Source organism: Nansenia antarctica (genome assembly GCF_963989245.1).
Source record: "Nansenia antarctica genome assembly, chromosome: 5".
Classification (NCBI taxonomy): Eukaryota; Metazoa; Chordata; class Actinopteri; order Argentiniformes; family Microstomatidae; genus Nansenia; species Nansenia antarctica.
Window position 1 is genome coordinate 15,132,039 of NC_137690.1, and position 14,579 is coordinate 15,146,617.

Consider the following 14,579-nt stretch of genomic DNA (forward strand, 5'->3'; position numbering starts at 1 on the left):
TAATATAATACAATCCAAGGACTGTGATAACAATCATTTGAATACAGCATATACAGTTACTGTATTCATAACAGATTTCAATTGAAACAGTGCTTTGAGATAAATGCATTGGAGTACAGTGATTATTGTGGGACACAGTATAGAAACTCGAAGTCAAAACCAAATGTTCTCCATGTGTCTCCTGACGTACACAAACCTTACATAAAAATCCAGAGTGTGTGTGTGTGTGTGTGTGTGTGTGTGTGTGTGTGTGTGTGTGTGTGTGTGTGTGAGATCTCAGTGGCTGATGTTCATCTCAGTATCTTCGTCATCGTCAGTGGAAAAGGAGGAGAAGCTGATTGGCTCACACTCTAGTGTTCGCAGGTTGACTAGGCAGGCTGTCTGAGTACTGCAAAATTCTGGGATAGTGACCAGGAGGACTTCCTGACCATCAGGACCTGGAGGGGAGACAGAGAGGTCACATACGTTGATTAGTATATTCGCGATTAAAAGAAAATCCTCGTTCAGGCAACTCTCCAGTGTTTCCTCTATATGCATTTATTGGTGGCGGGCCGCCACAAATGAATTTCCTCCGCCACAAATTGATTCAGTCCACCAAAAAAATGGATGTTGACTATAAGTGCACCTAAATCCACGCCCATCTCTCTCTAACCGCTGATCCAAAATCAGATTAATGACATTAAACATTCAGTTGAAGACGTGACACAAGGGCTACTCCTGATTGGTCTAAATGTGAACCGGCATGAGAACCGTGCAGACTCAACCATCCCTGCTGAAAAACTGTCGCAAATTGAAGAACTCGCGCAAGTTGGAAACACTGGGAAACTTTCGCCAAGTTGGACATACTTTTCCAGTTGTGTTTGAGACGGAGCCAAGACTGCTCGTTTGGAAGGACATTGGATCTGTGAGTAACGTAAACCTTCAGAGCTGATTCATGGAAACCGGTATCACAAGTTTATATTCTGTATATTCTTTCTTTTTTTTTTGCCATCCCCTCTAGTTTTTTTTTCTTGTTGAAATTAGGTCGTTGTTTTGAGCGCGCGTGCCTGGAGGAAACACTGCATCTGCGCTCCCTGTCTAACGTTATATATATATATCTAACATTACATGTTATAAGGCTGATCGGTGCACGATAGTGCTGCATTCTGACATATTTCTTGTCGCATCTCCCCCCGTTGATGGCACATGACGCTATAGTCAGTCCCAATGGTCCAAAAGTCAAGTGCTTCGTAACACAGACGGGGTGAATTTCATGAATGAAAGTGAAAGTTCTGTCACTAAACGCCGTTACGTTTCCTCACACATGTTTAAGTCATACCTGTCAACATTGGGATTTGAAAATAAGGGATATTTTCCAAAAAATAAGGAAAAATAAGGGATATCCCCTGCACGCCCCCGGGCCGTGCACGTTTTATGCGCGTGCACGCGCGCGCGAAAGACGACCCCCCCGCCACTAATGTACAAAATCCTGGAGGAAACACTGCTCTCAATTGGGATTCAAGCCTCAAGTGATTCCTCGAATGAGAATCAGGCTTGTGTCATCAATGTTCACACAAGTCCGGTTTGGAAATTCTCGATTTGGGCACGTGCCTGCAGGTAGAAGGAGCCCAGAAGAGCCGATTGTCGAAAAGAAGATACTAGACTGGAAAGTGACAGCGCAGCGCTCCTACTTATTGATCTTTATGAAGACGAAAAATAAGACGTAAAAAAGTGCAATACTGCCGCAATTAACAAGGCGAGGGAAATGGTTTGGCAAGAAATTGCTGACTGATTAAATGCGTAGGTCATACTAGCCTCTACTTATTGTTTTATGTTCATATTTTAATAAATGAATATTCACTACTGTGGTGATGTTGGCAGCAGGCTACAAACTGTCAGATCATCAGGATGGCGTAGTGCTATTAAGCGTGGCCATCATATCAAAAGCAATGTTTTAAGACAGGGGTTCAAAGCCCGCTTCTGACATACACTTTTTACTGCATTTCGTTGTCTGATGCTTGTACTCTGCAATAACAATAAACTTGAATCTAATCTAAAAATGTATAATTAAAATGATGGTGTAGGTGGTGTAACCCTAACCTTAATTTACGAGAACTGACACGATTACAATGTTGTTTGAAGCCTTTCTGACTAGTAAATGATGTTCTTCTAGCATTGTAACTGGACCCTGGATTTGGCATAGATTATTATTTCTTATGATTACTGATGGATAGATGATTCACTTACTTAGACGGATGTATATATTGTAAATCGATTTGCATGAAGGCTTCGGTTAAATGTAAAAAAAAAAAAAAAAAAAAAAAAAAATCAAGGATCGAACCAGCAACCTTCAGACAACTAGCTGGCTGCCTTAACCCCTGCGCCAAACACACCACTGTGATATAATCAATGCAAGTTGATACACATACCTATTTTTTTACACCTTTTTAATCTATCTATCTATCACACTATCAAACTATTTATCAATCTCGTAAACGGTAGGAACTAATATTTCCAAAAAGACACCTGACGGAACTGTCGTTCGGGATTTAGTTTTCGCCTGTGAGACATTTTTGACACACATCTTACTTAAACCAGACCGTAAACCTGGTTGCTACCAGGTTTGTTCTGAAGGATTGGTTGCATAGCAACCAAGCAGCGAATTATTTGAGCCACATTCATGGAACAGAACTCGAGCTGAAAGGATCGTGAATTATCAAAACTAGTCTCGATTGTCTAATCTAATCGCCCTTCGTGGAATAGGGCCCAGGATGAACCCACATCAACATCCAGATATTACACTAGCAAGACTCTACACTTCTAATCTCTTTATATAACCAACAGGTCACTATTAACTGTCACTGGCAGGAGGGGGTTATGGAGGTTTTGTGTTTGTGCTCACCTGTAATGCGCTTAGACTGGTAGGAGGGAGCGTTGCCACTGAAGTAGACATGGGGACACTCCTCTATGATGAAAGGGTCGTCCATATAGAACGGGTAACAACCTGAGAGAGAGAGAGAGAAGAGATGTGTATCAAAACTCCACTACTACTATGTTAGGGATTCTGAGATTTAAAGTGTGTGTGTGTGTGTGTGTGTGTGTGTCAGAATCTATTACCGAGTGTGTCTGGTGCAGTGGGGGCCAGGTGTCTCAGTCGGAGTGTTTTCTCCAGGATTTCCAGGTGACTGTCCATGCTGCTGTACTTTTGGATATCCATCACATTCTGCCCCGACGTGCCCAGGAACCTATGGCAACACCACAGGGACAAACAATAATAAACCTCTGTCTCAGAGACATGCAGAAGAGAGATAATACACAGTCTTAAGTCCAGTCAGCACAGTATAACCAACTTTCTGTATTGTATGGCATGAACGTTTAAATAGGCAGAACTCAAGCCATCCACCCTAATAATCCCAACCCATACGCCCTAAAAATAATATTGGCCTAAAGCATCGGCACCCTCTCTCTCCTCTGAGGTCCAGGGGTGCCAGGGGCATGTAGGACTGACCTGACCCCGTCAATAATGGCCTGGTGTGGGTTGGAGACCAGGCTCAGGGTAGGGTAGCTGATGGACAGGGGGAACATACAGCGGTGGAGGGGCTGCTGAGGCAGAGTGAAGTTAGCAGGATCATACCGGCCAGGCATCACATCCACGGGAACAGACGCCTAGAGGAGATAGGAGGACGGAAAGACGGACAGACAAAATCTTACTGAAAGAAGATCCAGCCAATAAACTATAAGCCAACTACCCAAACATCATCATATTATGGAGTGTTCTCTCTTATCTCTTAGTTTCATTATGACATTTTCACTGTCCCCTAACCTGAGCAGTAACTTACCACCAGTTGTAGCAGCAACTCATCCAGCAGACGGATGGCCTCCACACTGCTTGCTTGGGTCTTCTTAGTCAGGTACTTAGCCTAGTGTGTGAGAGAGAGAGAGAGAGAGAGAGAGAGAGAGAGAGAGAGATAGAGAGAGAGAGAGAGAGAGAGAGAGAGAGAGAGAGAGAGAGAGAGAGAGAGAGAGAGAGAGAGAGAGAGAGAGAGAGAGAGAGAGAGAGAGAGAGAGAGAGAGAGAGTGTGACAGTCAAGAGATAGACAGTGAACTAATTCCCCTCAACATTGGGAAGTAGTGTCACAGCTAAAGCAGTCCTCTCACTTTGGTGGATGAGTCCTTGTCCTGGGTGTTCTGGCTGAGGAGGTTCCCGGCCAGCAGAACCCTGGAAATGGTTGCCGCCCCACTCTGCTCTCCCTGGTCGCCTAGTTGACCCGTTACCATGTCAACTAGCAACTGTAGAGCCAGCATGCTGTCAGCATTAGTACCGCCCAGGCCAAGTCCCGAGGTGAGGAGCACAAACCTGCAAACACCAGAGGAATATGTTACACTTCAACTTCCTGTTGAGTATGAGTATGTGTGTGTGTGTGTGTGTGTATGTACCTGTCAGAACTGAGAGAGGGTTTAGGGGTCTGCGGGGGAAGGTCAGCTGTGCAGAAATCCTCCACTGTGAATTTACCACAATTCTTCTCTGCCCCGTAGATGGCAATCACAGAACCTGAGAGAGAGAGCGAGAGAAAGAGGCAGAGAGAAATGTATCAATCGATAGATAGATAGATAAGATTACTTATCTATCCTGATAGATTTGGTTGAGAGCAATCCTTTTTTTTTTTTTTTTTTTACAAGTAATCATATAACATCACTCAGGGAGAGATTTTTTTTTTTTTACATTTATACATAGTCATGCATAGAATACCTGTAACAAACTTGTCTGCCTCGATCTTGCCCTCCAGCTTGATCCTCTGCAGCTCATCCTCCAGTATCAGCAGGTCTGATTCGCTGATGAACTTTTTGCGCACAGGCTGGGGCAGGAGGTTGTGCTGAGAGAGAGGGAAAACAATAGACAGAGAGAGGAGGGTGAGGTAGAGAGATGAGAAAATGTTATCATTTAGTGATATTCACACTGCTGAACTAAGAGTGAGATGAAAGGGGCGAAAGCAATATGATAGAATCCAGCCACGGGGTAGAGCTATTCCCATTTTGCTTCCACCTACCCAATCCTCTTCACAAAGAATCACCACGGAGAGTCTATGGTTAGGGGACAGACATTGAATGACAGTGTAGTTATGAGGACAATGTGCCACTATTTCTCACTTCCTCACTGATCTCCTTCAGAATTGACGGTTGCAGCTCCATCTGCTTAAACAGGGTTCCCACAATGCAGCACTGCTCACCCATCTGAAGATCACACATTTTCCTGATGCGTACATTCACCCCTAAGAAAGAGAAAACAAAGTAATCAATGACTAATCTGAAATGTATGGATAGGGGAGTGAGGGCTACGACAGAGGTACATTTATGTGTTTACTACTGAGTCAGTTTGTGTGTGTGTGTGTGTGTGTGTGTGTGTGTGTGTGTGTGTGTGTGTGTGTGTGTGTGTGTGTGTGTGTGTGTGTGTGTTTGTGTGTGTGTGGAAGGGCTTACCCCATTTCTGCTGGGCTCGCTCTGTGAGCAGTGGGCCCATCTGCATGAGTCGTGTGGCGTAGATGTGTGCATACTGGCGGTTGAAGTTGCGCTCCCCCAGCTTGAAGCGCTCAGCACAGGGGGAGTACGCCGGCTGCACCCTGTCAAACACAGGCTCCTGGTCCTTCGAGTCAGGCTGACACATGAGAGAGGAGCCCTTCCTCTTGGCAGAGACATCAGAGAACATAGCTGGAGGAGAGACAGGTAGATTACACACTGCTTTCCTCTTTTCCTTCCACAATCAGTATCCTTTCAAACACCGTCTGTCTCTGTCTCTCTCTCTCTGACACACATCTGGTGACTGAGATCAAAGAATAATAGCCAGCAATGGCATCGACATAGTCCACAACCAGACAGGCTAGCCAGCAGTTTGCTTGCTATCAACATAAAACAGAAGCAAATACACAACAACATCATTTATGCTTTACCTTGTGACAAAGTCAGGACGTTGCAGATACTATATGATATCGTTTATTTCTAATGAAACTAGCTTGCTAAATAGATTGTTACCAGCACATCAACATCTCCCGCGAATACAGTTCATCCGCTTGCGCCGTCGACGTCGCACAACGTCACACGTCATAGACGCAACAGCCGGCCATGTTTGTAAGGTCAAAAATGCTATGGTTTGGTTTGAGCATTGAAATACCGTAAATACGGTAATATCCGTGCTGTTTCTTCTACAACATCATGCATGACAGGCTCTACAGAGTAACCCAGAACAACGCCTCTCTTAGCATATTAACGGTAAGCACCTGGGGGGCTATTCTATCAACGTTGCTAAAGGACAATCCAGGCTTATTTTGATAAATCTTGCGAGATTTACAAAACAATCCAGTTTAATACTTTATCAAAATAAGACAGGGTTTTCCTTTAGCGACGTTGATGGAATACCCCCTGGAACAGTTTGATTGTTGCAAAACAAAGAGACAGAGTCAGACATATAGTTTAATGGAGAAAGGATCTTCGCGCACACGCACACACGCACACACACACACGCACACACACACACACACACACACACACACACACACACACACGCACGCACGCACGCACACACACACACACACACACACACACACACACACACACACACACACGCACGCACACACACACACACACACACACACACACACACACACACACACACACACACACACACACACACACACACACACACACACACACACACAAAAAGCGATACTGAGGGCAGTGACACAGACAGGCACCTGCCAAAAGCTATGATTCAACCTCTATTGGAGACATATTTATTGTCACAACTCACAACCACGCCAGGCTGTCATACTCAGTGGTATCAGCCTAGACAGGAATGTCCTTGAGTTAATAATCTCTGGCATTAATCATAACAGAGCAAAAATCAATATGTCATTCTGCTCCTCTACTGTACCTTGTCCTTTTACTCCAATAATTCATTTTTTCCTTGTTTTAATATATCAAAAGAAGTAAATAATGATGAATGATTCCATATATTTAGGATATTTTACCAGTATTACACATTTAGCTATTGAAGATCTGGCATATGTTTTTTCGTGATTGTGATTTTATCAGGGTCACTGACACCTGACAGCGCCACTGACAAGGCTTTCCTCTGTGTATGTACTCCCTGCTCTGATGTTTGAGTTTCATGAGGGAGTAGTTTCTCTGAGATCACTCATGCTGTAGGAATCTGTTGAAATCAACTCATGAAAGCCAAACAGGGAACTTGTAGCTGATGAGTCCCGGGAGCCTCTTTCATGATTGATGTAGATGCGAAAGAGTTGCAAAAGAAAAATGTTTCCCTGCATAGGCCTTATTATAATGTATGTATTAACAGGTTTATTGTGAGTGTTTGTGTGTGCATACACACTTGTTTATGCATGTTTGATTGTATAATATGGTATTGTGTGTATTTGAAAGCTTTATCTGTAAGTACTGTACAGAATAGAGATTCTGATCTTCTCATCTTCCATGCCACCTTGACCTTACATCCTGCATTCTTAGTTATATTACTCTACCTAACTAATAAATAGCTGCTATCTGCTCATCAAGCATACAGTAGGTCAAGGCTATATCAGTCAATCACTCCACCTCCAACAAATCTCTCAGATCCAACATCCAGATACCATCTTTATGCATAACCTTCATTCTGATGAAGGCCAGATCAATCAGTGTTTATGGAGCCATCATCTATTGGAAGGCAGCTTTAAGATCCTGGTTATCTCTACATGTGATGTACTCCCATAAAGGCGAATGGGGTCCTGCCTGAACTATCAGCAGAGGAACGTATCTAACATGTAGATTGTAGCTTTACACCACAGAGATAGGAGGATGGCCTGATCCATCTCCACAGACCCTCAGGCTCTCTCTTACTGTATATCAGTTGGCACCTTGCACATTGCTCGATTTTATCACAACCTGTTCTGGAGTGTTTCTAAGATTAGGCGTGGCAGACATTTTGCAATGTTTTAATTGACATACCAGTGGGCATCTTTGAAATTAGATGTTGTTATTTGCTTGTGCATGCAGTGAATGAATGATGAATGAATGGACTTTATTGTCATTGCTACAGTACAGGTACCAAACAACGACATTTAGGAGGGGTGGCTCCCCTGGTGTTAGGAAAGAAAAAAAAACTAAAAAAAACACAAGAAGGGAAGGAGCTGGTTTACATAAATAAAGGCTATGTACACTATCCACTATACTATACTGTACAGATAGACGACTAGGGTTGTCATATTGCACCTAGTGTTATTGCACATTCATTTGAAGTGTCGCAGTTTGCAGGCTAGAAATGTACATATTTGTGCCTCAGCACTACACCTGATTTTTCCCAGTCCAGCAGCTGCCATCAATCCGTCCAGACTGTCCAGGGCCCAGAACCTAGGTCTTTGCTGTGTTCAGGGCCTGGATGGCCCTGGGGTAGAAGCTGTGCTTCAGTCTGTTTGTCCTTGCGGCCATGGTCCTGTACCGCCTTTTCGAGGGCAGCCGGGTAAAGTGTTTGTACCCAGGGTGGGTTGGGTCTCTGGAGATCTTGGAGGCCTACCTGAGACAGCGTGTGTTGTACAGCTCTTCCAGAGAGGGGAGGGGGGCGCCGGTGATCTTCTGGGCTGTTCTCACGACTCTCTGTAGCGCATTTCTCTCTGCGGTTGTGCAGCTGGAGAACCAGTTGCAGATGCCGTAGGTGAGGATGCTCTCCACTGCGCCGCGGTAGTAGGCCACCATTATCTCCTGCTTGATGTGTTCCTTCCTGAGGACTCTCAGGATGTAGAGCCGCTGTTGTGCCTTCTTGGTGGTGGCTGTTGTGTTGTTCTTCCAGGACAGGTCATCCTGTATGTGCACTGCACCCCCAGGAATCGGAGGGTTGAGACTCTCTCCACGCTCTCTCCGTCGATGAGCAGGGGCTGGATCTCGGACTTTTTCCTCCTGAAGTCCACGATGATTTCCTGGGTCTTTGACTTGTTCAGCAGCAGGTTGTTAACCTTGCACAGCTTGCTCAGTTGCTCTACCTCATCCCTGTACGCCGCCTCGTCCCCCCCCGAGATGCAGCCCACCACGGTGGTGTTGTCTGCAAACTTTACGATGGAGTTGCTGGGGTGGACAGGGGTGAAGTCGTAGGTGTAGAGGTTGTAGAGGATGGGGCTTAGCACGCAGCCCTGGGGGGACCCAGTGCTGAGTCTGAGGGCTGTGGAGGTGTGGGAGCCCACCCGCACCCTCTGGGGGCGGTCGGTCAGGAAGTCCTTGATCCATGCACATATAGAGTGTGATAGTCCCAGGTCTAGTAGTTTGGTCACTAGCCTGTCTGGAAGGATGGTGTTGAAGGCAGAGCTGAAGTCCACAAAGAGCAGTCTCGCGTAGCTGTTTCCCCTCTCCAGGTGGGATAGAGTGGCGTGGAGAGTCGTCGCGATGGCGTCCTCTGTGGACCTGTGGGCTCTGTAGGCGAACTGGTATGGATCCAGGTTGGGCGGGAGGCGTGTGAGTATGTGGGCCCGGACTAGTTTCTCGAAGCACTTCATGATGATTGGTGTGAGTGCCACCGGGCGGTAGTCGTTTAGGCAGCTCACCGTGCTTTTCTTCGGGACTGGGATGATAGTTGAGGTTTTCAGGCAGGGTGGGATGGTGGCCTGGGACAGGGACTGGTTGAAGATGTTGGTGAAAACCCCGGCCAGCTGGTCGGCGCAGTCCCTCAGCACCCGTCCCAGGACGCCATCCGGCCCCGAGGCTTTCCTGGGGTCCACCGCCTTCAGCACGCGTCTCACTTCATGCTCTGTGAGGGTGAGGCTGCTGAGAGCTGGAGAGAGTGGTGTTTGTGTTGTGGTTACCTCCGTTCGCCCCTCGTCGAACCGGGCGTAGAAGGAGTTCAGCTTTTCCGCCAGCAGGGGGTCGTCCTCTGCGGCTGTGAGCCTGTTGGCTCTGAAGTTTGTCATGTGCTGAACCCCCTGCCACATCCGCCTGGAGTCGTTGCTCAGGAAGCATTCCTCAATCTTCTCTCTGTGGTCTGCCTTGGCCTCTCGGATGCCGCGCTTTAGGTTAGCCCTGGTGGTTCTGTACAGCAGTGTGCCCTTCCCTGCGAAGAAGGCGTTGTCCCTCTCATTGATCAGTTTTTGGACCTTCCCAGTCATCCATGGCTTCGTGTTGGGGTAGACCCGGACCCGTTTGTCCACGGTGACTGAGTTGGTGCAGTTCACTATGTGGTTCAGAACCGACGACGTGAACTGTTCCAGGTCCTCATGCTCATATTCCTGCCATGAGGTGTCATTTAGGCAGATCTGCAGTGGAGCGGACCCTTCTGGCCAGGTTCTGACAGTCTTAGTGGTGATGGGAGCACTTTTCCTCATGGTAGTGTAGGCTGGGATCAGGAGGATTGACACATGGTCAATATATCAATTATGAAATGGATCCAACATTTTGTGGACCTGGGATAAGTTGTTACCTGTAGAAACTATACTACTGTATATTTTAATGAATGGAAACCTTATTTTGTGGTTTACAGTCCCTATGTGGAGTCACCAATAATACATGTTTCTGATGCAGAGGAAAAGTTATGGATTTAGGGCATTGCAGTATTCCCAGTACTTAAGTAAGACATACATTATGCAAAGTAAAGAGATGTGTGAGAAACATTTCAGAATTTTACAGGCAGGGATATACTAACTAGCTAATACTCTGTTTCTGTGTGATGTTGCCATTGTGTTTCTGTGTAATGTTGCTAACAATTGATTATGGGGGAATGGGAGTAGCCTTGACATTCAACCAACAAGACATGTGCCAGGGTTACACACACACACACACACACACACACACACACACACACACACACACACCTGCCTAGCCTTTATTTATTGATCTCATGTTGCCAGGCGAGTGTGGTGATAAGCCTGTCATAAAGATATTACAGTTGTTTCTGAATGCTTAAACACTAACAGTGATTCTTGAGAGAAAGGTACGCTATTTCACTGTCTATGGGAGTGTCCGAAGATCCAACATTTCTGGAAAGATGTTATAAAATGTTTGTCTGATATATTTAATGCCAAAATATCTTTAAATGTAAAACTCTGTGTGCTTGAAATATATCCGGAGGACTTTATACAGACATCAAAACAGACCAAACTTCTGGACAGGAGAGCCATAGCACTATGCTGGAAGAGTATGGACGCGCCTCCATCATTGAGAATGTGGAAGAGGGGGCTCTTGGAATGTATTGGTCTGGAAAGATTAACCTACATTATTAAAGGCAAGCGGAAAGACTTTGACAAGCTGTGGGAACCATACATGAAGAACATGTAGGATAGAATATTTTATACAAAGTGGAGGAAAGTTTTGTTTTTGTTTTGTTTTTATTCAATCCAAAATGTATGCAGGTTGTGTGTGTCTATGTTTGTGATCTTTGTTATTGTATGTTTCTCTTTCTTTGTTTTTTGTTGTTTTTTCTTTGGTGTTGGTATATGAAAATGATAATACAAATATTGTGGGGAAAAAAACTGATTCTTGAAGCACTATCTCTGAAACCATTAACAATTGTAGCCAATGCATTTCCCACGTGTGCAAAACTGAACACACGTTATCTGCTTTACACTCAATTTGTCATTCTATAACACACTTCTAGCAAAACTGTAAACATTGGTCTCTACATTACTACACTGTTTTTGCCAACTGCCTTTCCACATTGACACATGTCAACACGTGAAAACACATTTAGATGAGTTCATTTACAAATCAGAGATTTAGAATGATAAATAGGCCACAGGTAAACATTTGGTTTGGACAACATGGTTTACGGTTCTCCAGCACACACCCTCACACAGAAGTCCAGGACAAGACAAGTATATAAAAAGCTAGATTTTAATTATAAACTCATAAAGGACACTTATTCTGAACCAGATTCAAAGTTTTGAACAATTGGGCCCAGGGGCCAGAGCAGCCCAAATACGTTATAATCTGAGACAATGTTATTTTCCACCGGGCTGCTTTGGTCCCCAATTGGTTCACCGGTCACCCACTTTTCATCGCACTCAATCTCCCCCATACTCTCTGTTCTTGGATCCTATTGAAGAATTGTTGTCTGAATGGCGTTGGAAGGTGTACAATTGCCAGTCTCACCAACGCATAGCTCCCTTCAGATCAGAATCAGAATCAGAATCAGAAGACTTTTATTGCCATGACATGTAAACATGTAAGGAATTTGGTTTGGTACCATGGAGCACGGTTTACAGCAGGACAGGTGCAAGACAGGACAAGACAGTGCAAACCAACATCAAAGTGCAAGAGTCATAATAATATAAATATAAAGTGCAGAGATCAAGTGTTCAAGTGTTCATATCCAGACAGTCCAGTGGGGGTGGAGGGAGGGTAGATAGATAGGGGGTCAGGTCGGGGGGGGGGGGGGGGGGCAGCGGCATTTAGGAGCCGGTTGGCTGTGGGGAAAAAGCTGTTTGTAAATCGGGCCTTCACAGTATTTATGGACCGCACCCTCCTGCCTGAGGGGAGCGGGGCGAAGAGACCGTGTCCTGGGTGTGCGGGGTCAGCCATGACCCTTATTTGTATTGATAGTACGTTATATTCGGATACTACATCTATACTATCTATACTGCACATTTGGATACCTGTGTGTATGTGTGTTTACTACATGTATGACAGAACTTTATTGCATGTATGACAGAACTTAACTGCTATGCCCTGCTATGCCCTGCTATGCCCTGCACCCAGAAAATGCAAAAGCAGATGTTTTTCATTTATACTATCAGTGCGTAGTTTGTGCTTTGTGTGCTTATTCAAATGTTGGTTTATGTGTACTGTATTGACAGTACACATTATTTTTGCAAGAATTGTTTGCTTTTGCAATAGATAGCCTATATAATGTTTTGCTGGATTCGTGTAAGGTTTTGCGGTTATGTGTGTAGAGTTTTGCAAAAATAGCCTATAGTTTCAAAGATAATGCCCAAGCAAACTGAAACTGTAATACCAGTGCATGTTTGCCTGCTGAAGAGCCTGCAGAGGAAGAAATAGAGAGACAATTAACGAGAGAGCACTAATACCAGTTAGGGAAAGTGAGAACCCTATTGTTCCTTAAGAGAACTTTGTTTGTGATATCACTGGAATGTAAAATCACAGAAAACTGTTTTCATTTACAGTGACGTCTTCCTTGTTTTGGGAGTAGTAAATGAATTGAATTAGCAACTATCTATTCATTGACATTTGAAGCATGTCATAAGCAACTTTGAGAAATGTTTTGAGAGTAAAATCTAAAATGCTGTCATCCAGCTGTGTTGAATTATTTAACTAGGTTAAATAGATTGGAAACCCTTTACTCAGACCTATTTCAGCAATTTGTTGTTTTGGGGGGTAAAACATTTTGTTTGGATTGCTTTGTAGCTTCTTATGTTGTAGACAAAGAGGGTGCTCTTACTATATTCATTTGCATAGGGGTGGCAGTAACCTTGAGGTTAGAGAGCCTGGCAAGTAACTGGAAGGTCACTGGTTAGATCTCCAGATTAGCAACACATCTATGATGCCTACCACTGCCAATGTGCTCTTGAGCAAACAAAGTGTGTGTGTGTGTGTGTGTGTGTGTGTGTGTGTATGTGTATGTGTATGTGTATGTGTATGTGTATGTGTATGTGTATGTGTATGTGTATGTGTGTATGTGTGTGTGTGTGTGTGTGTGTGTGTGTGTGTTAGGTGTCTAGCAGGCACGTGCCGTGAGCTTTTAGATTGGGTAAGCATAAGATATAGAAATACACATAATTACACATACACGCTATCAGTGAACGCAGTTTCAAGGAAATGCAATTTTGATGCCCTAGAACCCGCTAATAAACTGTAGGGTCACTTTGTGATCAGATTACAAAAAAAAAAAAAAAGTTGCCAGTTTCGACTATATCAGGGGTGCTCATTGTTCAATCTTTTTTGAACCAAGATCTTTTCAAGTAGCCAACCTGCTGAAATCTACAAGTCCAGTTTCAACATCGCAAACGCACACACGCACAACACAGACACACACCGTTTCCATCCTCCATAGTAAACTCACAACACACTTTCTTTTCACACTTTTGTCACACAGGCACTTGACATCACATCACAAACCCTCCCTCTCTATCTCTCTCAAACACTTTTGGTCCAGAACCCCTGGCACGGACAGCGACATTAGGCCTATCTCAGCGATTGATTAAGCAGCTCTCTCTCCAAACACAACGGCACAGGCCTACATTCAAAGGTAAAAGCAGAGGAAGTCTTAAATAAGGAGCCATAACCAGCAGTACAGCAGTACTCAAACCATATAAACAAGCACAGATCGCCACCAGCCTCGCGAATCATATAAATCATATAAACCGCTCATACCAGGCTTGCTGGAACCCCCTAGCGACTCTCCCTTTCTGGGTGTGAAGATCGGTGAGCGGTGGCTTCGGGCGGCCTTTAGCCAGTAGTTGTGTTTTTCCAGTCCAGTCCAGTCTACGAAATCCCTTTAGGTCACTGACAGTAATGTCCATATTCACAAAATCAAGCAAGTTATCCTTATTGATTATTATTATTTAGATCGTTTGAGCTAGCTGGCATAAGCTATTCTGCTGGGCGAGAGAAAGTAAGGT

At 44.6% G+C, this 14,579-nt stretch overlaps 1 protein-coding gene across 2 annotated transcripts in view; it reads right to left on the reverse strand.

Annotated features, from left to right (window-relative positions):
* The window catches only part of pold2 (polymerase (DNA directed), delta 2, regulatory subunit), a 16,915-nt gene continuing 2,336 nt past the window's right edge, over positions 1-14,579 (reverse strand). Inside the window, exons 1-11 of one of the 2 annotated variants that reach the window (XM_080530642.1) lie at positions 5,925-6,055; positions 5,458-5,685; positions 5,128-5,249; positions 4,730-4,853; positions 4,417-4,531; positions 4,138-4,336; positions 3,819-3,899; positions 3,488-3,645; positions 3,097-3,224; positions 2,882-2,983; positions 1-437 (exon numbers count right to left, since the gene is read on the reverse strand). In XM_080530642.1, coding sequence (XP_080386768.1) covers positions 277-437; positions 2,882-2,983; positions 3,097-3,224; positions 3,488-3,645; positions 3,819-3,899; positions 4,138-4,336; positions 4,417-4,531; positions 4,730-4,853; positions 5,128-5,249; positions 5,458-5,683 — 1,416 coding nt within the window. In that variant the 5' untranslated portion in view covers positions 5,684-5,685; positions 5,925-6,055 and the 3' untranslated portion in view covers positions 1-276. Of the gene's footprint in view, positions 438-2,881; positions 2,984-3,096; positions 3,225-3,487; positions 3,646-3,818; positions 3,900-4,137; positions 4,337-4,416; positions 4,532-4,729; positions 4,854-5,127; positions 5,250-5,457; positions 5,686-5,924; positions 6,056-14,579 lie in introns of those variants that run through there. The other variant, XM_080530643.1, reaches the window with a different exon arrangement.